Raw genomic sequence first — 25,393 nt, forward strand, 5'->3', positions numbered from 1 at the left:
CGATTATCGTTTTAAAAACTTGTTATTTAAATGTACAGCGAATAAAATAATTTAAATAAATTTTCGGTTACTGATGAAGTTAAAGTGACGTCACAAACTTTGTGTCTCCCCCCTCCCCCATGTCACAATATGTCACATTTTCTTGACCCCCTCCCTCGCCCTAAACGTGTGATGTAATTAATGGATGACCCCTTATTAGCAGACATCGTAACTTTTACAGCATTTTGGTGCAGCGGAGTGGTGTTAACGGAATCGGTATAGATAATTCCAACTGAAATGGTAAATTAAGGTTAATATTAACGTAATTAATGCTAATTAATCATTAGGGATGAAATTGTTTATACCGATTCCGTTAACAGCACTCCGCTGCACCAAAAATGCTGTAAAAGTTACGATGTCTGGTTACTAGCCACTCTTAACAATAAGACTTATATTGGCTTGCTTCTTTCTGCCTTACTATGGAGTGACCAATAACTTATAGGTATAGCACAGCAGTCACCCCAAGGTTTCTCATATAAATCTTTCACAAAACATGTACAATGAACACATGACACCAAAACACGAAAGGAAGCTCTGTTTCGTTAACGCATTCACTGTTAAGCTACGCTTGTAGCACTACGTCGTAGCTGGTGTGAACATGAGTTTCCAGCTACGACGACAATATTTTAGCGTTAAATGGGTTAATAAATATCCAATTTTTTACGAGATTCCACAATAAATCTACAGGTATTTAATAGTGAATGTAAATTTATAGCCTAATAAATAAGGCAAGTAAATACTAAATAGACTAATTTATCCACAAAATGTAAGAATACAGACAACAGTGTGGAATCTCTAGTGCCAAAATTGGTGTGTTACCTACAACAAAATTTCCGAAAGCTACTTCTATATATGTGTAAAATTATTATCTAATACTGATAAACTTTTTTGTAAACAGGTCACGATTAAATTACGAGATTAAGATTTGTAGCATTTCAAAAAATAAGTCACAATTTTTAAAACAATTATCTAAGTGGCAACATTATTCAAATAGCCTCCCAATGTTGCCAGTAATGAACTTGTAATTGCAACTTGAAGCTTTATGAAAAACTTACAGCAAACATTCCAACGTGATATAAGTGCATAAAAGCAATGTGAAGGCGATTTGTTATACATTAAAATTTGCGTAAATATTGCTTTTGCGGATATCAAGGACCTCCATTCGACATGCAGATAAATTTTATCTCTTGATTGATACACATATCGAATAAAAGCCAAAGTACATGGCAGTGAACAAACTATTAATAATATATTCGACAATCCATCACTTTAAATGGATTTCAGCAAATATATGTAGTTAATTCCAAAAGGTACCTTACGGCGGCTGGCGCTTACTTCGCGTCGCATAGCACCGCGATAGTATTGGAGCGGCGTTAATAATAGCGTAAGCGCCAACCGCCATAAGGTACCTTTACCCGTGGGACGTCACATATTTAAACATACTTTATCTTTTCCTATGATAAGGATGCCTCCGTCTAAAGGACGTACTAGGCTTCTGCGGCTGATGCTGTTTCGTCTGATACTGCTTAATGATTGGCGCTTCGTTGGCCGCTAGCTTGTTGACAACGAAGTCATCGCCGGCCTTCATGTTTTCCATCATCTTGAGTTTGGCCTCGATGGATTGTATGGCGGTCTTCTTGCTTAGCTTTAGTTCTGGCTTGGCTCCGGAGAGGGCTGGTATGCCTAGTTCGGGTTTAGGCCGTTCTTGTTCCTCCTGTGGAAAAACGAATTCTGTTAGTATTCATATGGGAATAGCCTAACTCTAAGGGCCACCCCACATCTGGCGTCGGCGTCTATAATTCTATGGCTGCTGCCCGACGCAACGTCGACGCAACTGCGCAGCGACGTCATTTTCCATAGCGCTGAGTGGCGCTGACCAGACGCCGACGCTCGAGGGACGCTAGATGTGGGGTGGCCCTAAGCAGCACATAAACCTGACTGAAGTTACATTGCAGTGTATGCCCGTAATAAATAAGCGTCGACTACTCACAGTGCCGTCCAAGTGTTCATACAATTTTATTGCATTAGGAATATTAAAGTAAATCTTTTAACCACTTAAAGTCCAGTATATTAAAGTGCAACTGACCGCATAGTTCTTAGCTAACTTCACACAAATCTTACAGCCTAACAGTTGCCTGTTAAGCGAGTTCGTGGCGAACACAGCATCCTGTCTAGCCGTCTCTGGTATATAACGAAGTCGAACCCGCGCGGCTGCCCCTTGGAGTAACTATAAAACTTTCAGAAAAAATCCAACTCACCGCCGAATTCATAGCGACCTTCACACAGATCTTACAGCCCAACAGCTGTTCGTTAAGCCAGTTCATGGCAAACACAGCATCCTGCCGTCTCTGGTATATAACGAAGTCGAACCCGCGCCATTGCCCCCTTGTACTAACTACACTTTCAGAAAAAGTCCAACTCACCGCCGAATTCTTAGCGAACTTGACACAGATCTTCTTACAGCCCAACAGCTGTCCGTTAAGCGAGTTCATGGCCAGCACGGCATCCTGCCTCCTCTGATACGTGACGAACGCGAACCCGCGCGACTGCCCCGCCGCGGGCCCGCTGCGGTGGAACAGCATGTCGAACTTCTCAATAGAGCCGTACACGCGGACCATTTTCAGTAGTTGATACCGGTAATGAGAAAATTTTAGAGTTATATAGGTGCAGGAAACTAAAACCCTCTTTAGTCTAGACAAGGTTTTGAGATTTCTTACTCTTAAAGTTTTCTAAACTAGTGGTCAGGGCTCGGAACCGGTATTTTTCAAAAACCCCGAAATAGACCAATATTTTGAATTATTTTATGCTTTTTACGTAAGACTGGATCATGTATTTAGGTAACGAATTTGTGTTATCAGATTGTCCAATTAAAAAAGAAATAATAAACCAAAGAACGAAAAAGAACGTAATAATACCGGTATTTTTGTATGGAGCAAATACCGGTTTCCGAGCCCTGCTAGTGGTTCTTAATATTTAGCTATGAACCCTTTATGGAATAAACTAGAGATGGCAGAATATAGAATTTGCCTAATATGTATATTCAGCCGAATGTTCAGTACAGATCTTACAGTACTGAACATTCCACAGTATGTGTATTTGGTTTATTTGTGTCATTCTAATAAACCATTTGAAAACTCTTAATTTACTGTCAGTCCGTAAAGCAAAAAGAAGGCAACAAACAAAGTGAATAAAGAAACAAGGATTTCAACTGACGCTCGCAACTACAGCCCAAAATCAACTATTGTGTATTCCGACAAGGCTTACATTGACGACGCGCCACACACGGTAGGCTTGACGTCGTGAAAAAGATGGGTAGTCAGTCTCGCCGCGAGATACTGTCGCGCCAATCATGTGCTAGGCCTACAGGTGACTTACAAAACCTTATTTAGATATTTGCAGGGATTGGCCATGCAAAAGGATAACAAATCAAGTTGCTTTTATTGATGTATAAATGAGTCTTTTGCAAACAATAACACAACAAGAGCGAAAATACAGGGAAAGCATATTGTGTAGCAAAATAAAATGACATACTCATTAACCCTAGTATCCAAGTTTCCGATCCACAGCCTCTTCTCGCAGAGGTCTTTGGGCTGCATCGGCTCCAAATGTAAAGGCACCTGGAACCAATTTCTAGAAATGAGATATACACATTCGAAAGTATACGGCCGAAAGATACGACCACGAGTAGAAGAGTTGATATTAACTTTATTAGTAAGAAACAAATTTAGAAGGCATATAAAGCTAGTTATTGGTTCCACCCAAGCCAGATAAGAGTATGCTGTGAAAAACTAACTTAACTAACGATTAAAACAATATATTTTATATTTATAACATATACAATTGATGAGTGGAAGGTTCAACTTACGCTTGCTTCGTCCATTATATTTACTATTGCTTATATGACTTTGAAGTACTAAATATCACTGCTATAATTGGTACATTCTACGGCCGAATCTCTCGACACACCACAAAATATTGATTTTTTATTCACACAGAGAGTTGAGAAACACTAAACAGAACGTACGATTCTCTACTTGACATTGACATTTCAGTTTTTTTTTGTACCTTCTTGTCTATCGTGTCAAGTCGTGCAACTTTGAATTCTAGTATAATTGCCAAATTTAATCGATTAAAGTATAATTTTAACCGAGTACACATTTATTTTGTATGCAAGGGCCCAACCTTTTCTGTTCTCTTTCACGACGCAGCAACTAGTATCATTTCTCTCTCCTCGCTCTTTTAAAATGCCGTTTGTCAAAAAAGGACAACCATACTGTTGACAAGGTGGACTTCAAATCAAGTGTTGCCTTTCTTGATGCGCCCAGGCTGTGTATGTGTGCGTAAAAGCGTATATGTGTGCTCTTTTAGGGATGTGAAAAGTCGATTTTAATCATGTTATATATCGATAAACGCTACACAGCGGAACGAAATAGCAATTAATTGAAGCTTCAATATCTTCGTTAAACATAAACATAATTGAAATGCTAATGGATAATGAATATATTATAATATAATAATATAATTCAATTATTGCGGAACACCTATTTTAGGAGGTATTTATGTATTTTAATTAAATATCTGAACTTTCCCTTGGTTCCCTGCTGGGGCGTGACTATAAAATTGTGATCTGATAACCACAATAAAGAATAAAAGCGTTTTTGGTCATTTTAGGTATCGTTAAGCCTTTGCAGTAAAATTAAAATTGCAAGAAATGTCGATAGTTTATCGATATGACTTTATCGACATGGCTACAGCAACGTGGGCCTCATTGTTAATCGTACACTAAACAAAAGTGGCAACAGTAACAGCTCGCTGAGACACCGTCTATATATATATTATGTTTGTATGATTTTCTATTTCAAATGGCCGTTCAAAACGTCACAGCATGTATTTGCAATACATTACGGCATTTGATCGATCGATTGAATTCCGCAACCCATTGTTGCAACGTATGTTGAGGCCTTAATCCACCTTAATCGTTCATTTCATTCGTTCTTTTATGGTACTGACAGCTGACAGTGACAAATGTCAATTGAAAAGCAAGGGAAGGGAATTTGCGTTTGCGTCGTTTTCCTTAAGTTTCGTAATATTTTGATATTTTTGATTATCAATTGCTTGCTTTTATTAACCACTTACACATTGCTGAGTAAGACTTTCGAAATTTTCTTATTACGCTTTGGAAGATGACAGTACCTCCGACCATGAAGAAGATAAACAAGAAAATACCTGGAATTTTACCACCACCACCTAAGACAGAAATTGACGGTAAAATAACTGATTTATGCTCCAAAACCGTTGCAGAACTCCGAGAATTGCGTGACAGGCAGTTGAAGCTGTTGAATAACAAGTCTTTTATCAATAAACTGGCTGACAGAGGAGCCAAAATTCAAGCCTTACATGATAGAATTATTAAAGAGTTAAAAGCAAAGGAAGATGAAGAACAGGCTTGTCGGCTTCTAGATAACCTAACCCTCAATTCCGTGAACAAACAAACAGTGCAGGATCTCGAATGGCATGGAAAATCGAATAAGTCTGACACATACTTAGATTCAGATGATGACAGTGATCCTGAAGATGTTCTACAAATCCTAAGTCAAAGTACAGCTCACGAGAAAACAGTCAAAGTATTACCACCAGAAAAACCTCTAGTGACACCAGAAGATCTAGCCAAAATAGAGGAACTCCCACATATAAAGTATTTAGTCGAGATGACTGAAAGCCATCCGAAGCCAAAAGCTACAGGAAACTTCAAACCATACAAAACGACAAAGTCTGATGTCCATAATCCTGAAAAGGAAGTGCTTAGGAAAAAGCATAAACACTGGGAAGTTACAGCGGCAACCCCACCGCCGAGTATCCATGGGCCGGCTAAAGTATTAAGTTTAGAGGAATCTTTGAAATTACAGAAAGACTATAATTCACATTTGAAAGAGGTGGAAGCACAGCATGCTGCTGAGAAACTTATGGAAAGGACTGGAATTAAAATGCCAGCTTTGCCGAGAGATGTGACGTCATTTGGGCAGTACAGAAATACTGGGGATTCCGATGACTCCGACATGGAGGGGAGTGACAAAGAAGTGATTGATGAGGAGCCTGATAGAGGGGGAGTTGTATTTACAGTTGCTAAAGATTAGTAATTATAAGAAAGTTAATAAATAAATAAAATAAAATAAGCCTTTATTACAAACATGAACCCTGAAAACAATACACTCTTTTTGTTTGGGCAGTCGTGTAATAAAATAAAATAAGCCTTTATTGCTGCTCCACAGTGATAACAATATTAAGTATTTCTTTTCCGACGGTTTTGTAACAACAGCTTGTCTTTTGACAATTAAAGGCCTCCTCTAAACATTGCCATTTCTCCCTATCTCTTGGGATGAGAAAGTTTAAATGAGACAAATTTCACAATAATGTTAAGTTACCACACTGAAGACAGCAAATTATGTTTTTTTAATTGTAATTCTAGTTATATTGGATTAAAGAAATATTATTAAAGTTATATATAGAAAATCACTCAATTGGGAAGTAATTTTAAAATGTTATAGAAATCAGCAAGTAATGTTGTTAAAAAATGGTTAAAAAGGCCTGTGAAATGTACTAAGTTATTTTTAATAAAATTTTATTACTTAATTTTGTTTTCTTGGTCCCTAATTTCTCCAAATAATACCTATACAAATTTGAAACAGGTAATTATGCAATTGTGTTCATTAAGAATTTAAGATTTACGAAAAGGTAGATATTATAATAAACCATGTAAGTAATATTACATGGTTTATTATAATATCTACCTTTTCGTCTCACGCTTTCTTATATTATTTTCTTGCCACTACCTCTACCTTCTAAATTACCTCTTACCTAAATATACTAAATACCAGGGACTTGACAACATCAATTTCCTGTCTCTCAGCAGAAACGGAATAACCCCTTTATGTCCAAACAATGCGTACACGCACACAACGCGCTGCCATTCATGTTTTGTTTCCTTTCACGATTTCCACAACACACGTCTGAAACGTCAGTCGACCGTGGACGCCCGCGGACGCCGCACGTTTCTCAGTACTCGTGTTGTGAATATTCTCAAGGGTTTCGTTTCGTTACACAACAAACAATAACGATGCCTGTTTCACCGATTGTGGGAATCGACGATGATCAGCGCTTCGCTTTGATGAAGGTACGATTTTGTGATTGATTATCAATGAGTTATCAGCGTAATTTTAGATAATTAGAATGAATGGGACCAGCTACACACAAAGTGAATTGGTGTTTGAAACAGCAGATTAGCATAAGTGTAGCTAATGTAGGTAATATGCTTTATAGTAATTTACGGTTTCCTCGTTTCGTCCTAGCTACTTAAGTATAGGTATTTGGCAGGTAGGTATCTAGCTGAAAATACGATGAGATTTGCGAAGCGGCGCAAAATCATAGTTTGAAAACTAAACAGCTGACTAACGAAAATGACGGTAAACTTTAAAACCATAAGTATTTTTTTCAAAGCAACCGTGGAGACTCCTATAACTGGTACCATACATACAATATACATACTTTCCAGAGTCAATCATTTCATAGGTATTTTAGATAATTATGTACCCTACTTTGCCTATGCCTACTTACCTTTAATATTGTTTTACTTGAACTTGAAATTTAGGCAACTGAAATTATATAAAATTACCGACTCTAGGTCCCTACCTACTACTTTTGAATTAAATTTAACACACCTTGTATATTGTTTACGGCGGGCTTAGAAGATTTATGTTTCTATCATCCCCAAGACTTGTTTTTCAACTCAACCTACCCTACAGAAAAATATTAAGTAAGTATTTTAATTTACAAAAGGGCAAAGTTGTTGTTTAACCCCTCGTACTAATATTGATATTCGAGCAAGCGAAAGATTATTAAATTAAACCAAGAGGATAGCGAGTGATTTGAAGAGTGGAATCTTGAGCGTTGCGAGAGTTTAAAGGCACGAGGGTTAAACAAACTTTGCTATCGGAACAATGTGCAACAACTGGTTCCGTTTTTTTCCTTTTGAGGTACAAAAAGTGGAAAAAAAACCCTAAAGTAACATTGATATTCGTACTTATTGAACTTGTGGAGCATTTTTGTAAGTTAATGTACAGGGCAATTTTACAGCACATAATCTGCAAAACTACATTTTCTCTTCATGTCAAATTTTCCATGGGACGATTTGTAAGTATAGTTCGCATGGTTAAGTCATTGTTTATGTAAGTACGAGTACAATGCAAGTATGCAATCAACAGTGCATCTCTCGATGCATTCGTGCATAACTGCAATGTTGACGGTGTCAATACAAGCTGGATTTTCTCGTATTTGATCTACCAGGGAAATTGCAAAAGACCAAGTTTTAAAAACCTACTTTTAGAAAATTTTATAAACTTGAAAACTTACGAAGTCCTTGCGAACTTTTGAAAAGAGCTTTTTCACACTATCCGATCCGATATCGGATGTCGGATGACCTTTGGAGAAGAACAGCCGAGTCGCTTAACTTCAAACTCGGGTAAATCCATCTGTCAGATTATGCGATTTTGGTATTAAGAAAAGGTTTGCTAAGAGGGTCGAATGGAATTACCCGAGTTCGAAGTTAAGCGACACAGTCCTTTTATTTATGTATTGACACTTTCTTTTAAAAACAGTCAATAATTGAATGAATATAATTATGAATATTAAAAAGGCCTTTTATTCTATGAAAATCAATACCTATATAGCACATTGTGCACGTGGGGGCCTGGGGGGTAAGTGAAATATTGTACGAGAGTCTGTATATTTGTATATTCACAACAGCCGCAGGCTGGAGTGAATTACAATATTCTTACCCCCGGAGTCACACACAATGTTTTTCATCACACTTGCGAAAAACAAACTATGTACCTATATGGAGGAGAAAATAGATAAGATTAAGATTAGTTTAATTTTTTTAGATTTAGTTTTTAAGTTTTGTAAGTAGGTTAGTTATTTAATTATGTTTTGTTTCTAGGTATGTATTACATTAAGTTTGTATGCACTAATAAATAAACACAGATTTATAAATCTGAAAAGTTCACACGCTAAAAATGTAAACAAATCATAGTTTTTGCTGACTAACTGTCAAGTTAAGTGAGGTGTAACTCGGTAAACATTGTTTATTTTAGAGCCACAGCGCTAACGCCACGGTAGCTATATAAAGGCTAATGTGTTGCAACTGCATCCTTGGTCGTTAATCGCCGCGCCGTTCGAGTCAACCAAGACCTCGAGGTGGCTGACCCCCATAACTAATGTAATGGGAGTAATGGGTGAAAGTCATTAAAGACAACGTGGCTGTACTGGTTATTAATTGGTGAATTTGGTGACCATATTTATTATTTAGCTCGGAACCACACGAGGAATAAAAAGTAGGTACATTCGGACGAAGTTAATAATTCCGCATGACATTCATTTGCAATAACAAAGTGTGTGATGCTGATGCCAATGTTAATGTCAAATTTTTATGAAAATATGACGTACCTACCTATAATGACGCAGCCTCACTTTGTTTTATAAAAACCGGTGCGTAGTTAAATTAGACTCTACCTAGCTATAGAAGAAAAATTAGTTCAATAACTTAAGGTAAAAATTTGGGTCATCTAACTCATCTATGTTTTTAGTAGGTTTTTTGAATACCCGTAAAATAAAAATCCCATCAAAAACATTACATGTAAAAAGATGCAAGTCTCGCAATGCAATTCTTCTAGTACAAAAAAGTTTTGAGATGTTATGTGAAACCAAGTCGGTTATTTTAGTCAGTGCTAGGGGGTGTTAAACAGTATCAATAAGATATCTTTAATTTTTAATACGTATAATGACTTGGCGACTTTTGCTCGACTTGGCGGGGGCACTGCCGTGCCCCCAGATAAAAGAAATTCTTTGTTTTTTTTCGGACCAGAAGTTTAACTGCTTGCAACTGAGCGCAATTATCATTTTCACTGTTGTTTATAACTTTTATAAGTAAAAAGGTATAAAGTCGTAATTTTGACCGAGCCCGCTTGATATAAAAGAACCAAAGCAACTCTAATACGTGTATCATTTGGAGTAAGGCAATTCAAAACGATCATATCACGCAGATATTATTAAATTAGTTTGACGTCGAATTATGTGCCGTGGCGTCATAACACTCATAACTTATAAAAGTTGATTGCAGCTTACGTTGTGCAACTTTCCAATTTCCATTGCATTTTCTGTTTCGCTCTGCTCTGCGTATAAAGTGTATAACATATAATGGCTGTCCCTATATATGTACCTAAGGTAATAAATAACCGCTTAAAACGCATGTGCATAGAAATTGCATGCAGCGCCAGTTACGGCTTTAGAAAATTGTGACATCACACCACCATTGATGCGTTGCGGTGCACTGTTGCATAATTAAAGTATCCGGTATATTTGAAAACTTCTCGTAAGTTGTGTCGAAAGCGCTCACTTTTATTTTTATTTTATAAGGGCATTAAGTATTTCGTTGTTACATCATAACATTCTGAATTAGAGATTGATAAATAAACTTATGTAATTATTTAAACTGGGTAACATGCACGTGAGATGAGAATTAGGGAGATAGGTACTTAATTTAATAAGGGATTTACTCTGTCATGAATTCATGACCGTGGGTAGGTATGAAGTGTCGGTTTCGGCAGGTTTTGGCTTAAAATCATGTTTCGGCCGAAAAGTAGATCCGCGCTAAGAACCCGCTGAACCTTTCGACCGTGCAAAACTGTATTTTCGGTAACGTCCGAAATAAATTCCGGTTGTATGTAGACTTGCAGAGCAAAACCGAACCCGCTGTTTCACCAAAAAATCCGTTTTCGGTCGTACCAGACACTAATTATTAGGTAAAAAAAAATGTTTTTAATAAAATATTTCTCGGCATGTACGAGTAAGCTTCACTTATGTGCGTTACTTATAATATGTATGAGTACCTAAAAGTAGAGCAGGGTCTTAACGGAGCTTGCATCGAATTAAAGAAAATACTTTCACTATAAAATAAGATGCACCAATAACAAAACTGCACCTGTATTTATGGGTGTTGACGAGCTCATTGCCACCGCGCTTGCAACACTCGGCAAGGTTAGGAACCCGCAGGTCGCTGTTTGCGTAATGCCGCTCATCATCGTCTGGTTGCAAAAAATATAGTAACTACCTATATATGAGTCGCTTAACTTCAAACTCGGGTAAATCCATCTGTCAGATTATGCGATTTTGGTATTAAGAAAACGTAATAGGGTAGATATTTGCTGAGAGGGTCCAATGGATTTACACATATCTGCGTCATAGAACTCATACACTGGCCAGCCAGCCGTGTCACATTTAAATGCTATATTTTTAGGGTTCCGTACCCAAAGGGTAAAACGGGACCCTATTACTAAGACTTCGCTGTCCGTCCGTCCGTCTGTCTGTCACCAGGCTGTATCTCACGAACCGTGATAGCTAGACAGTTGAAATTTTCACAGATGATGTATTTCTGTTGCCGCTATAACAACAAATACTAAAAACAAAATAAAATAAAGATTTAACTGGGGCTCCCATAAAGCAAACGTGATTTTTGACCAAAGTTAAGTAACGTCGGGCGTGGTCAGTACTTGGATGGGTGACCGTTTTCTTTTTGCATTTTTTTCCGCTTTTTTTTTTGCTTTATGGTACGGAACCCTTCGTGCGCGAGTCCGACTCGCACTTGCTCGGTTTTTTAATTCTATATAATGCAACAATTTTGCCTATTCAATATAATGGCAAAAAAATTTAAGCAATTGTACCTTAGTAGAGTCAGGGGGTCTACCGCGAAAACCGAAATTCGCAAATTGCGGGGATCTTTCTCTTTTACTCTCATTAAGACGTAATTAGAGTGACGGAGACAAATGCCCGCAATTGACGAACTTCGATTTTGGCGGTTATAGCCCTGACCAAGAGAAGTCTGTAAAGATTTTGATAGGACACGCAGTGACTCCACCTAGTCATTATTACAGTCTGACGTATTCTCTTAGTGCCACTTGCACCATCCCACTAACCCGAGGTTAACCCGTTAAACCGTTAACCCAGTGTCAAATTGTACTGGTAACCAAGGTAACTCCAGGCGGCGTAGCACGGTGGCGTTTTTATCCCTTGTCACCATACCTGTCACGTTCTAACAAGTATGTAAGTGCGAAAGGGACGCGCTTAGTGATAGTCGATAAAAATGGAACCGTGCTGCGCCCGCAGGTTTAACTGATTAACCCCGTGTTAGTGAATAGTGCAAGTGGCCCTTAGATGAGGAAAAAAGGTTGTTACCTAGTTCTTTTTGCGGGGAGCCGTTGAGTCCCAAGAAAGTCTCTAAAAAATATTGCTATAGACGGTCAAGCGAATCTTGTCAGTAGAAAAAATTGTATAAATTGTAAACTATCTAATTTATTTTGGACTGATTTTACATCTTGACGTTACAGTCGACTAATGGCCAGCTTTAAGGGGCACATACCCCTATGTGCGACACTACAGTGTTGCCACTTTTTAATTTCTACTCTTTTTTGCCAAGCTGTACGTAAAGTTTGTTTCTACAGAAACCTAGGAAACGGCATACAAAATTAAAAACTGAAATGTGAGTAAAGTTTTTAACACATCAACATCGTCATTATCTATTCATAATTGCTGAACAAAAAGCAAAATACAAAATAGTAGAGATGACCTTACTTGTCAGACTGGTACGGAACTTATGAATTATTTACCTAGTCTTATCTTCATTCTAGTCCTTTTATGTCTACCTTGAGAATAGGTACCTACTTATTACTTAAACACGTTTTTCCTTTGAAATGTTTAGAAAATCCTTATTTAGAGCAGATTAGTGTAACAGGAAAAACTGATGACTTGATGAGTTTCCTCTGGTGCAGGCCTTAGGGCTACCCCACATTTAGCGTCTTTCGAGCGTCGGCGTCTACAACTCTATGGCCGCTGCTCGACGCAACGTCGACACAACTGCGCACTCGACGTCATTTTCCATAGCGCTGACCAGACGCCGACGCTCGAAAGACGCTAAATGTGGGGTGGCCCTTACTTGTTTTATTTGTGGCAAGGTATATATTAGGTAGTGTGTAAAAACAAAGATACATCGATTTTATAAGTGGTATCCATAGGCTACGGTGACCACTTACCTTCCGGCGTATACTTGATTGCCACCGACGTAATATAAAAAGGTGTAAAGTCTAAAACAAATTCGTGCTTTGAATTTGACAGCTGATGTAGATGGTGCTATACGTTTTCTCCATTTGTGTTGTGGTAACTAACTTTCAAAAGTGGTGTGAAGTTTATAAATCCAGTGACCACAAAACATATGACACAGTAACAAGACCATCTATTTCAGCTGTCAAACTAGGGGACTCGTTAGGTTTCATTTCTACAATCAATAACTATTTGGTAGTAGCGAATATTTAAAATGTTGAATGTCTTATAAAAAATTAAAACAATGTACTAAACGATCGAACTAACTTTTGCTATGTATTAAAATAACAAAGTTGTATCACAAAATAATATAATATCGTCATTTTATCTAAGTACATATAAAAATAATAGAGCCATATTGTCATGATTAACTTATTTAGGCCTGATGCCCATTTCACAATGGCAGGCATTTAAGAGAGTTAGGTATTTCACGAAAACATAATGCGACATAATTAAAAATCAAAACACGTACTTACCTACTACCTACGTGTTTTTTTTTCATTCATTCATTGGTATATATTTAGAAGTAAATAGGTACAACACTTTTTGTATTACGACATGAAAAAAGGCACACGCAAACAAAAAATTGTGACTCGCGCTACTCATATCGGGGAATCCAGCTTTTAAGTGATATTCAGAATTGAGAGTCTCCTTTCTGTGCTACGCATTTGATGTTTTAAAAATGTTACTGTTTCAATTTGATCTTTTCCGTGGCGAGTGCTAGTTTCCTGATGTTACACAAACAGCCAGCGGATGCTTCTTGGAGAATCGGGTCCTTGGAGGCAATGGTTTCAAGCAGGAATTGGACAACGCCAGCCTGGAATGAAATAAATATTGATTAAACCTTAAGACCGCTAAAGACGTCAACTGACGCTCGCGGCTACAGCTCAATATCAACCTTCATGCACCGGCTAGGTTCGATAGGAGTGGTATTCAAAGGATAAGTAGATTAGCCGAATTCTATCCCAGATGAGCGTGAAGACCGAGTATTGCACGTCGCTCCAGCCAGTATGCAAGCGAGACGTCGCTCTATACGTGCCTAACGCGATCATTCATACACCGAAACGGTGTAGGGATCGTGTAATAACCAGGTTAGTTTGTGAGCATTTCACGATCCAGATTTTACAAATCCACGCTAACCATCCAACACGCTACGTTAACCATCCCAGTCCCTCCACCAAGTTAACCATCCCAGTACCTCCAGCAAGTTCTAGCAATATGGCTTAGTTATAGAAAAAGTTTTCATAAATTTAACCTTTTAGGTGCACTATATGATTTTTAAATATAATAAAATCAGTAGCCATAGACAATATCTGAATTTATTCCGTAACCATTGATTTCAATGCTTAATTTTTCATAATTTCAGCTCATGTGTGATGCGCCTTACGCATAAGGAGAGAGTTTTAAAACAACTCTTTCTTTGTTAATTTAATAAAACTATCTATGCATGTCTTGCGTCGTTGTAGGTACTTTGTATTAAGTTAATCACTGGATCAACCAGTCGGCTAAATATGGCAATATCAAACTCGATCGCATTTATTAATCATAGTCAATAGGTAACCTTCGTATAAATAACATATAATCATGCAAAGAGTATATAAAAACACTACCACAGAGGTCGTCAGAGATTACCAGTTTTAATGGTTAAACCTACCTACAACTTTAAAAAGAATACCAATTAATGTAATATGTATTTCATTTACTTAAGGTGAACTAGGGGTAACTTCGTAAGCGGGAAGGTTTCATTTCAAAATTACCCCGCTTTGAAGTTCTCCAGTGCACATTACCAAGTTACTTAGGTACCTCATAGTCATAATATTGTCCGCAATATTTATTCTAAATTACCAAGCCAAGCCGGCAAGGCCCAATCATCAAAGTTTCAACATGAACCTCACACTCAGCAGCCCATATAAGGATTTCCTGCATCTTAACAACTTTCCAGTGACTTGCCTCGAATAACATTCTTATCCATCCACATCTTAGGGCCCCCCACATCTGGCGTCTTTCGAGCGTCGGCGTCTACAATTCTATGGCCGACGTCGACGCAACGTCGACGCAGCGTCGACGCAACTGCGCAGCGACGTCATTTTCCATAGCGCTGGACCGACGCCGACAGACGCCGACGCTCGAAAGACGCCAGATGTGGGGGGGCCCTTATCCATCACATAATATCAATCAAGGCACGTCACTTTCGTCGGGGTCACACACGTGAAGCCATCCAGTTGACTAGGAGCCCACTGATTAACAGTCCGCCGGACGGTATCGGCCTGTCAGTTAGAACAAAATTTTGACAGTTCCGAACAACTGACAGGCCGATACCGTCCGGGGGACTGTTAATCAGTGGGCCCCTTTAGGGCGTGATGGGGCGCCCCGCCGCTTGTTGAACTCTAGGCCCAGTTGCAGCAGTCCAATTCCGTGTCTTATGAACTACGTAATAAAGTAGAAAAACGTACAGCATGCATAGTCACGCAGTTGATAGAGAAGAAGGACAGGTGATACAGGGCGAGGGCAGTCGCGCGGTGGACGTCAGGGTCCCGTGACGTCATCCAGTTGACTAGGGGTGTGATGGCGCCTCGCTTGTTGAACTCTTGGCGGTTCTGGGCCCAGTCGCAGCAGTAGGCGATCGCCACGCCTAGGTTGGCTCGGAGATGGTCGTCTGTTGTGTTCACTGGAAGGCATATAACGTTCAAACATGTCTAGCTGTGTCTAGCTTTATCAAAACGGTACCGGTAAAATTTAACCAGAGCCAGAACTTAATAAAATCCTCGATTGCGAGATTGGAACCGAGGAGTAAAATATCCTTCTGATCTCTAAATACCTAATGAAACATCATAAACATTAATACATATAATAATATTTTTGCCTCATTGTCAATTTAACAGAAATTAAATGTTTATTTTTGAAAATGTTTTAAGCCGGTTTGTCACTCAAACCTATCAATCAAACGTTTCTTGTTTTCATAATGTTTGTTTATTATTTTTTCATGATTTCATGTTTTGTTGTGACTCTTACCAGTCTTACCATTACCACCAAATTAACATTACGTCCATCAAAAATTTAGTAGGTAACTAATAACTTTAAACCAAAATAAATGTCATAATAAAGGAAAAAATTACCAAGGCCTCCAGTGTCCAGAGCTGGAATCGAACCAGCGTTCTATGTTTACGCGATAGATGTCTAGACAGCTCGGCCAACGGTCACGGTGGCATTAGTCGAAAAATCCAAGTATATATAATTATGACAATTTCCTGAGGGCTTGTGGCGCCCTCTATAGACCGACCGCTTAAATGAATCCTCGCCTGCGCGGTACGGCCGTACATCTGCCGCCCGCACCTTCCTCGCCGCCCTTAGTCGTCCTACCCCGTCGCCCCCGTACCGCGCAGGCGAGGACTCAATTTAAGCGGTCGGTCTATAACTAATAACAGTAATAAAATAACTACTAAATACTAACCTAACTTAGAAAGTTTTCCAACTACGCCATGATCAGATATAACTGCCAGATTCTCGTTGTCCTTCGCTATAGTAGCGATAGCTGCGCAGACGGCTGACAACACGTTGTGGTCGTCAGAGTCTAGGAGATCCACCGTTAGTTCCAAAGCACCAACAAACGACCTGTTGATAATAGGAAACAAAATACCTATTCTATTACAGATGCAGTGCTTTAATTATTTTCCATCGTATTTTCACGGAATCGTACAAACGTGTCTTGCTATTACAATCAGTTTCGGTCTGAAGTTGACTGAAGTAGCATGACCACAAGCATGACAAACAAAACGATGGAAACAATCTGTAAGTAGGTACAGTCAGCCAAGAAAGTGGTCTACCACTTTTCGACTCTATCCTGGCCGTAACCTACTTAATTTAGTTTTTACTTGACAAATCGATTTTAAGAACTAAGTGCGTTGTTTATCCTTTCGTATGGTGGTTGTCATAAATCGTGAGTTCAAAGTAGTTCGAACATCGACTGTACTGTATAGAGCAGAAAAAACCGGGCAAGTGCGAGTCGGACTCGCGTATACGCCACCGGTTCCGTACCATAAAGCAAAAATAAAAAACGGAAAAAAATGCAAAAAGAAAACGGTCACCCATCCAAGTACTGACCACGCCCGACGTTGCTTAACTTTGGTCAAAAATCACGTTTGCTGTATGGGAGCCCCACTTAAATCTTTATTTTATTCTGTTTTTAGTATTTGTTGTTATAGCGGCAACAGAAATACATCATCTGTGAAAATTTCAACTGTCTAGCTATCACGGTTCGTAAGATACGGCCTGGTGACAGACAGACGGACAGACGGACGGACGGACAGCGAAGTCTTAGTAATAGGATCCCGTTTTACCCTTAGGGTACGGAACCCTAAAAATCGTTTTAAAAATAGGACAAGAGGTTAATTCGGTACGGTCAAGGAACCTGGTATCTTGGAATACCTGGACCGGTTTTGAGAAAAAGGGACCTCAATCTAAACCTGATTTGCGGGACCGTGCGCAAAAACCAATCATATGTTGCAAAAACCACATAACAAATCAACACAAAAATATTAAGTAGGTACTCAAGAATCAGGCTTAATAATTTAGCAATAGCACTTAAGTGTTTGGTGATGTTACCAAATTATTTCAATTCACACTTAACCTTTCACATGTGTGTTGATTGTCAAAACTCGTGGGTTCAATCAAACTTCAAACCACTGTGGTGTTGTATAGAGCGGAAAAATGCAAAAAAATGACTAAAAATTCGGTCGGGACTCAGGATCCATATCATACACAGAAAACAGGATAACATACAGCACCCTCACTACACCTACAGACCTGACCATCTCCCCAGAATCCGCCGCATTTTGCACGCAAGGGCTCAAAGCCAGAGCCGCATTTGTCTGAACTCTAGGCGAATCATTCTTGAGCAGGGACCACACAAGTCGCACACCATCGAGTTCGTCTATTGCGAGCATGCAACTGGGTTCCTTCGCGCACTCCATTATGACCAGGGGCACATTTTCGAGAAGAGGCTTGTGTGTGTTGTTGAGATGGTGAACTGTAATCAATGGTCGAATAATGAAATGCCTACCTAATGAATTTTATCGGACTAAATGACTTATGCAAGTAGATAAGGTTGAAACTATCACAATTGTTAATAATATGTTCACTCATATAAAGTAAGAAGCGGGCTCATAGTGATTATTACGACTTAGGTACCAATATCTGTTTACCAATGTTTGTTTGCTGATCTGTTTTGTAAAAATCCATAAAAGTATGCCTAGGAAAAAAATCCAAAATAAAACAACTACGAATTTAATTGCGACAAGGAGGTACCTAAGTCCCATCCGCTCACCAATAATATACGAGACTAACATGCATAATTACAGTTCGTAGCATCTAACAATGCAAGCAGTATTACTCACTTAGCATAGGCATGCCCCCAGCGGCCCTAATTTTGTCCCTATTCGGCGGCGACTTGGCGCACTCCGCCAACGCACCAGCCACATTCGTCAACACTCCATCATTCTCATCATCCAAAAGTTTCACTAATATAGGCACTGCTTGAAGAGTATCCAGCCTTTTCACACTAGCTTCACTATTAGCGCATTTCCATAGAGCCCCTGTCACGGCCGCCATGAGAGGTTTGTTTGCTCTGTTCGAAGGATCCGAAGCAGCTTCTACGAGTAATTCTAGCCCTCCTGCTTCTCTGATCATGTCTCTAGTGATGGGATCGCTTGTGCATTTGTAGATAGCCAAACTGCAATACGTCTGAAATCAGATCGCAATTTAAAAATCAAACATCTATTTTCTCGGCTACCGCTTGTTTGGAATGTTGTGTTAACCTTTCTTACTTATGTGTACGGTGGTCAAAAATGGTGGCTTGGAACCTCAGTTGTGCTGTAGGAATAGAGCAGAAAAAATTGTTTTTGAAAAAATGCGAAAAAATACTAAAAATTCGGTCAGGGATCCTTTTCTGGTTAAAATTTATAAACACACTGTTATACGGATTGCGGTGTAAAAGTAAACATTTTTAATTGGGCATTGACGATACCTCCTTCGATTATTTACTAAGCACCCATATCATCGTAAAATGTTGGTTAACAACACACACAGACCAACCCCTATAGGCAGTTTTCTGTGTACACAGCATAGGTCATTATCAAATAAATAGTGAACGGCCAAATACTTATATCCCACCAGGAACACAAAATAGAGTTAATAATGAATGTTGCGTTACAATTTCATTGTTTGTTACGGTTTGCGAGTAAAAAACTCGTAAATTATGCAACGGAGTCAATGTCTGCCGGAGCGTCTGGCCGCGAGGTTGGCAAACAGTTTCCGATATGATAATATAATGTATATATGTATGAGTGATTTCTAACATTCTAACATTACCTACTTTAAGGCTTTATAACCGAGGATGCATTATCTATAAATATATACCTACAGACGATTACAATTCTCATGCCAGGTTTTATCACAATTGACCTGCATAATTACCTACATATAAAACTCCCTGAGAACATGAGGTAATCGGTTATTAAGCAAAAACAAACCGGTACGAATGGAACGACGTTTGATATTTATCAACATAGTCACACATTGTACGCCGTGTTCTGATTGAAATGATTTGAAAATCGCGATAGTAATGAACTAATGAATGAAGCATTTCGCCATAGAGCATCGCTTATCTATCGCCACTTTTAATAGTTTTAATTTCTGATGTGCCCCGTCGAAAACTTTCCAAAGTTTTGGAAACTTTTATATTTTTATATAGGAATCAAAACTATTTCTAAAATGAAACTCCATTGTCTACTGTGATTTTTTTCCTGAAACTACCGTATATTTTTCCGTCTTTCCTGGAAAACTATCCGCAACTGTCACATTAGTTTTATAATACTAGAAGAAAATATTAATGACGATTGGCAATCGAAATGCTGCAATAGATAGAAAGAATCGGTTTGCATGATTGTATTTACAATTATAAATTAGACTACGCGTATAAAGCGTCTTTCTGCAAAGACTCTATGTAGTTTTAAAGTTGACACTGATAATATCCACACTAATATTTAATATATATATATATATATACATATTATAAATGTGTCTGTCTGTCTATCTGTTACCTCGTCACGCTTAAACCGCTGAACGGATTTAGTTTAAATATGGCATAGAGATAGTTTAAGCCCCGGGGAAGGACATAGGATAATTTTTGTGTCAGAAGTCATCCCTATAAAGGGTGTATATAAATGAGAAATCTAATAAAGTGGCTGTTAATAGGTGTAAACAATTAAGCATTTTATGCAGGCGCTGTACTTACTCTAGCTGCTGGTATTAATTCCATGCAGATGAAGTCGCGGGCAAAAGCTAGTACTATATATGTATCTATAAAGACTTTTAAATCTAAATAATATTAAATGGGGTATGATAGGTACTTAAAATACATAAAACAATTGATAAATGACAAATGCCTATGACAATTGATAATCGTTGACGATTATTACCTATAAATCCTATAATGTTTTTCGACCTTGACAGTGAAGTTGAAGGAACCATAAACCTACCTTTAAATCCTTATCCTCATTAGTCAAATGCTTTATCAAATCATCGACCATCTTTTCCGTCTGTATAGCTAGTTGGAAGGAGGTCTCATTAGCACACATTTGGAGGAGTCCGGTGGACGGGATTGCTACGTCCAAATGTATGGTCTTCAAGAGTCTCGCGATGAGAGGGATTATGCCGTACTTTCTCATGGCCTCTCGGTTTCTTTGTGAAGAAGACATGGACCATAGAGCCTTGGCGCCGGCGCGCGCTATGTCTAAGAACTGTAATTCGTCTTGATTCAGCTCTCCTCGAGGCGTTACGAGATACCTGCCAAGTATCAAATGTGTAAATGCTACATAGCAGTTACGTGGTAATTCTGTTTTATGTACTATAATTTACTGGTACCATACATATTTACGAGCAGAGATGTGAAAAATACTTTATAAAAAGTATTTAAATACAAAATACAAATACTTCCTTGATAATACTATTTCAAATGCAAAATACAAAATAGTTTTTGAATTTGTATTTAAATACAAAATACGAAATAAGTATTTTCAAAATACTTTTTAAAAATACAAATACTTTGCGATAAAAGGTACTCTGAGTAGTGAATACCTAGTCTGAATTAAAAAGTATTACTCGCAATTTCCGAGTTGAAAAGACTCTCTTTATTCTTTGAAATCAATCCTCTATCTATCGTGCAAATTTCTAGTTGTTTGCTCATATTAACCGGTAGGATGTAGGTATGGATGATGGTTTTTAACGGCCAACTTTTAAAGCATTAATTTGTAATGTATTACAGCTAGTATAATGAAACTGAAACTCTCGTTAGTGTGATGAAACGTCTCGTTTGTGTTTCACCAGGGCAGAAAAGTTTGTTCTCCTCTCGTGCCTTGAAACCCTCGCAACACTCAAGATTCCACTTTTTTAACCACTCGCTACGCTTGTGGTCATGTGCGACGTTACTAAACAGATTCAACTGTTCCATGTCAAAAGAATGAGAGAGTTGCCAGGATTGTAACATCATAAGAGATTGTAACTCCTACCTACATTACCTACCATAAAGTATTGTGTATTTTGAAAATAGAAAATAGGTCCCAAAAACTATTTCAAATAAAATACAAAATAGTTTTCTTCAAAAGGTATTTTTAAATACAAAATACAAAATAGGTATTTTGCATTTTGTATTTGCATTTTAAATACAAGTATTTCAAATAAGTCACATCTCTGTTTACGAGAATGATGTAAGAGTAATAAAGGGCTTGGGTTATGAGTATATATATACGTAATAAGTAATCATTAATTAATACTAGTAGGTAATCACAAACATTTATGTGCGTAAGTCTAACTTTCATACCTTCTGTTGATTAGATACGCTAAAATATACCTAATTAAAGATTAAAGAATTCCTGATTGATTATTAATTTTGATATATAGCCTTGAAGATATTTTCACAGTCAAAAAAAAAACAATGTTTGTTGTTACTATGTCGACTTTATTTCAAGGCTATCGAGATTTAGAACTAGGTACCTATTCAATAAGCTATCGGTTAATTTCTACAACTGCAAGTATATGTACATGCCTACATAATATTTATTAATATCGAAGAAAAAAAACAATAAGTACAAACCACGAATAAATAGCTAACTAACTAAAATCGATGCAGTTTACTCATGCAGGTTGGCAGAAAGTACGTGTAGGTAGGTAGCTAGCTAGCTAGGTAGGGTAGGGTATTAGAGTTATTGTACCTAATTCCTCAAATTTAAAAATGTTACGTTCTTAATATTAATCTTCCTAGTTAGTATAGTGACGTTTTTATCCAATTATTATCAGCAACCATTAGGTAAGTACCTAGTTACGGAGTGTGTTGGGTGAAATTACCTTTCCTTGACATCCAGCAAATCGATTAGCTTCGGCAAACCTCCGTATTTTCGACAGAACTTTCTGCTCTTCCGAATCTTGCCTAAATTGGCTATAGTCTCCGCCGCAAGAATTTGAACATCCCTAGCTGGGTCTGACAACAAACCTACTAGCAAAGGAATCGCTCCGAGATCCGTTACTTTCTTCCTTATTTCAATATTAGGGGTTATATCTTTAAGAACAGCTAATCCGCCTAAAACACAGCAAAGGTCGCGTGTTTCAAGTAAATTGACAAGCAACTCTAAACCTCCGATTTCCTGGATAGCTCTTTGATTTACTTCGATAGTCAAATCATGGTCTTTCAAGCAAGAAAGCGCTACCATTGTCGCTGTTTGGTTGCCGGCTTTCATGTACTTGACCAGTTTCTGTATGTGCCAGTACTCTGGTGGTATTTCTGAGGACTTGATTAGGTCGGCCCAGTTGTCTTCGGAAGAGGAGGTGGATGAAGGGGATGACGCTGAAGTGTCAGAACCCTCTGTGACCATGACGATCCGTGGCAAGCCTACCGTGTCCTGCCCGCCTTCGACACTAAACGCTGACAGATTGTCCGCGTTCTCCGCCATGATTCGTGATTAATACGTGATACAAATTAGAACTCTCGATACGAATATAAAAATAAAATAGAAACTAGATTTACGGTAATAAGAGTCGTTTAGTCAATCAGGTTGCCTGGCAACCTTGTTTTGTCAAATATCAGACAGCGTTTCGTAAAAGTATTCGTAATTTGCAGTGTTATATTTTATTCTCACGAAAAAAATTTTTTGTATCTAATTTCGTTTTAGATTATAGGTAATAAAATAATCATCATCTTTATATGCACATATAATTTCAGCTTGGTAATATAAAATGTCAGAATAAGATGGATATCCAATAAATTGCGCAATAAAAGTGACGGCTCCTTTCATGGGAGCAAACATTAGTTTTTATTTGTTTGTATTGAATTGAAGGGATGTTTACAAAAACAACATATATATATATATACTGCTTAGAGCGGTTGAAACTTTTTTAAGAACATTGTTAATTGTTTCAGGTATCAACCAGTGTAGTCAGTCAGTTATGTTGTTTTTGTAAACATCCCTTCAATTGTTTGCCGTGTGTTTCTCTATAAAATGACGTTCAAAGCACTAGAATTTATACTAGAATCACTGCTATGGACCGTGTTAGTGTATCCCAAGTAGTAAGTACTGTAAGTAGGTGTGTGCAAAGGTTAAAGTGCGCTATGTAAACAAGAAAGGTAGAGGTACCTCTACCCTCCATACTGTGGGTTATAGGTATGTTAAGATCCTAGTGAGTATACTAGTATTATATTCTTTGATCAAGATACCGAGCAGCGATAACTTCCCATTTCCCGTCATGTATACGAGTTGTGGGAACACTCGACTGACATCATGTGTTTTGGCAGAAACATAGAATTGTTCTGAAAAGAACAGTTTGCGATCGACTGACACTCTGCGATTAAACAGAGAAACATGACGTGCCCTGACAAGGGCAGTTTTATGTTGCTCTGAGAAGAGCATTTTACGTTGCCCTGATGAGGACAGTTGCGTGCTCAGAAAAGAGCACTTTTATATTGTCCTGAGAAGGACAGTGTAATATCCGGAGCCCGCAGCATCCTCGTCGATCGCAAACTGTTCTTTTCAGAACAATTCTGTGTTTCTGCCAAAACACATGATGTCAGTCGAGTGTTCCCACAGAGTTATACGACTGCTGCAACGGCCTTTTTTCTGACCGTAAACTTAAGGAATTGTGAGAAGTTGACAGTTTAAATATACGAGTAAATGTTTATAATATAACCAAATTAAGTTTAACTCTGTCTTTGTTACAGTTCCGTCGCAACGTCAAAGATGTCACAAAACCAGAACACGATGACCACTTCCTACTGAGATGGCTGAGAGGTAGGTAATATCTAGCAAATACATGTAGGTAATATTCTTACATTTTTTCTTATATTCTTACTAGGTAGTAATCTGACTCCGATCCTGTGATCCTGGGGCCAAATTCGACATATGCAACTGTCAGATTTCGCATCCACGTCAAATCAACAGTTGATTTTATTGCATACTGAGTGTTGATTCCATCAACGGTGGATAAAATCATTTGGTACAACCAAAACTCAACTCTAAACTAAGGGTGGTTCGGTTTGGTTTGCTTGTCACCCTAACTGTGGATTGTTAATAATGTCAAATTTTGACATTGTACGTATTCGAGAACTTATGATTTTTCCCACATCAACATAAGATCAACACGATACGTCAAACGTCGCTTGTCGAATAGGGGCCCTGGTTAAAATACTATAGATAGGACGACAGAAGATGCGTGAAGCGTTTGTTATGTTAAAATGTTAAACTGAAAGTAAGGTATAAGTAAGGTGTGTGAAGCGTTTAACTGAAAGTTTCTGATAAAGTTAATAGAACAAAATGAGCATTATTAATCTTAATCTCTGCTTCAATAATATCTTGGTATTTTTTACTTTTTTAGCGAGACAATGGGATGCGGAAGCAGCAGAAAAAATGCTTAGAGACGTAAGTGATTTGCATTTTAACTTCACTTATAATTTTTTACTTACTACTTAGTAGTTTTTAGTAGTCCTACCTTCTAGAAAGTAGATACCTGCTAGTAGCTTGCCACAAAAAAAAACGTAAAACATACCGAAATTAATTATTAATTTTCTAAGCATTAAATTTTTTAATGAAAAATATGTTAATGGTTATTA

At 38.0% G+C, this 25,393-nt stretch overlaps 5 protein-coding genes across 6 annotated transcripts in view; 2 read left to right on the plus strand and 3 right to left on the minus strand.

The window, feature by feature from the left end:
* The window catches only part of LOC134665446 (thioredoxin domain-containing protein 17-like), a 325,334-nt gene that overhangs the window by 270,186 nt on the left and 29,755 nt on the right, over positions 1–25,393 (minus strand). The gene's annotated exons all lie outside the window — the stretch shown is intronic.
* LOC134665424 (SEC14-like protein 2) overlaps positions 1–25,393 on the plus strand; it is a 127,294-nt gene that overhangs the window by 89,042 nt on the left and 12,859 nt on the right. Inside the window, exons 2-4 of one of the 2 annotated variants that reach the window (XM_063522390.1) lie at positions 7,150–7,210; positions 24,506–24,575; positions 25,159–25,202. In XM_063522390.1, the coding sequence (XP_063378460.1) occupies positions 7,154–7,210; positions 24,506–24,575; positions 25,159–25,202 (171 nt within the window). In that variant the 5' untranslated portion in view covers positions 7,150–7,153. Of the gene's footprint in view, positions 1–7,055; positions 7,211–24,505; positions 24,576–25,158; positions 25,203–25,393 lie in introns of those variants that run through there. The other variant, XM_063522389.1, reaches the window with a different exon arrangement.
* On the minus strand, positions 182–4,079 carry LOC134665362 (probable RNA-binding protein 18). Its single transcript, XM_063522293.1, has 4 exons — positions 3,905–4,079; positions 3,571–3,656; positions 2,463–2,673; positions 182–1,753 (listed from the first exon to the last, which is right to left on the minus strand). Exons 1-4 carry the CDS (start codon positions 3,917–3,919, stop codon positions 1,484–1,486), a joined length of 582 nt encoding a protein of 193 aa, XP_063378363.1. The 5' UTR covers positions 3,920–4,079; the 3' UTR covers positions 182–1,483.
* LOC134665363 (uncharacterized) lies at positions 5,062–6,486 on the plus strand. Its single transcript, XM_063522294.1, has one exon. The coding sequence runs from the start codon at positions 5,223–5,225 to the stop codon at positions 6,171–6,173; it is 951 nt and encodes a 316-aa protein (XP_063378364.1). The 5' UTR covers positions 5,062–5,222; the 3' UTR covers positions 6,174–6,486.
* Positions 13,903–23,391, minus strand: LOC134665406 (armadillo repeat-containing protein gudu). The gene is made up of 7 exons (XM_063522357.1): positions 22,642–23,391; positions 20,778–21,084; positions 18,636–18,981; positions 18,046–18,268; positions 16,694–16,854; positions 15,696–15,910; positions 13,903–14,059 (listed from the first exon to the last, which is right to left on the minus strand). Exons 1-7 carry the CDS (start codon positions 23,241–23,243, stop codon positions 13,928–13,930), a joined length of 1,986 nt encoding a protein of 661 aa, XP_063378427.1. The 5' UTR covers positions 23,244–23,391; the 3' UTR covers positions 13,903–13,927.

This window comes from Cydia fagiglandana, chromosome 6, assembly GCF_963556715.1.
Source record: "Cydia fagiglandana chromosome 6, ilCydFagi1.1, whole genome shotgun sequence".
Classification (NCBI taxonomy): domain Eukaryota; kingdom Metazoa; phylum Arthropoda; class Insecta; order Lepidoptera; family Tortricidae; genus Cydia; species Cydia fagiglandana.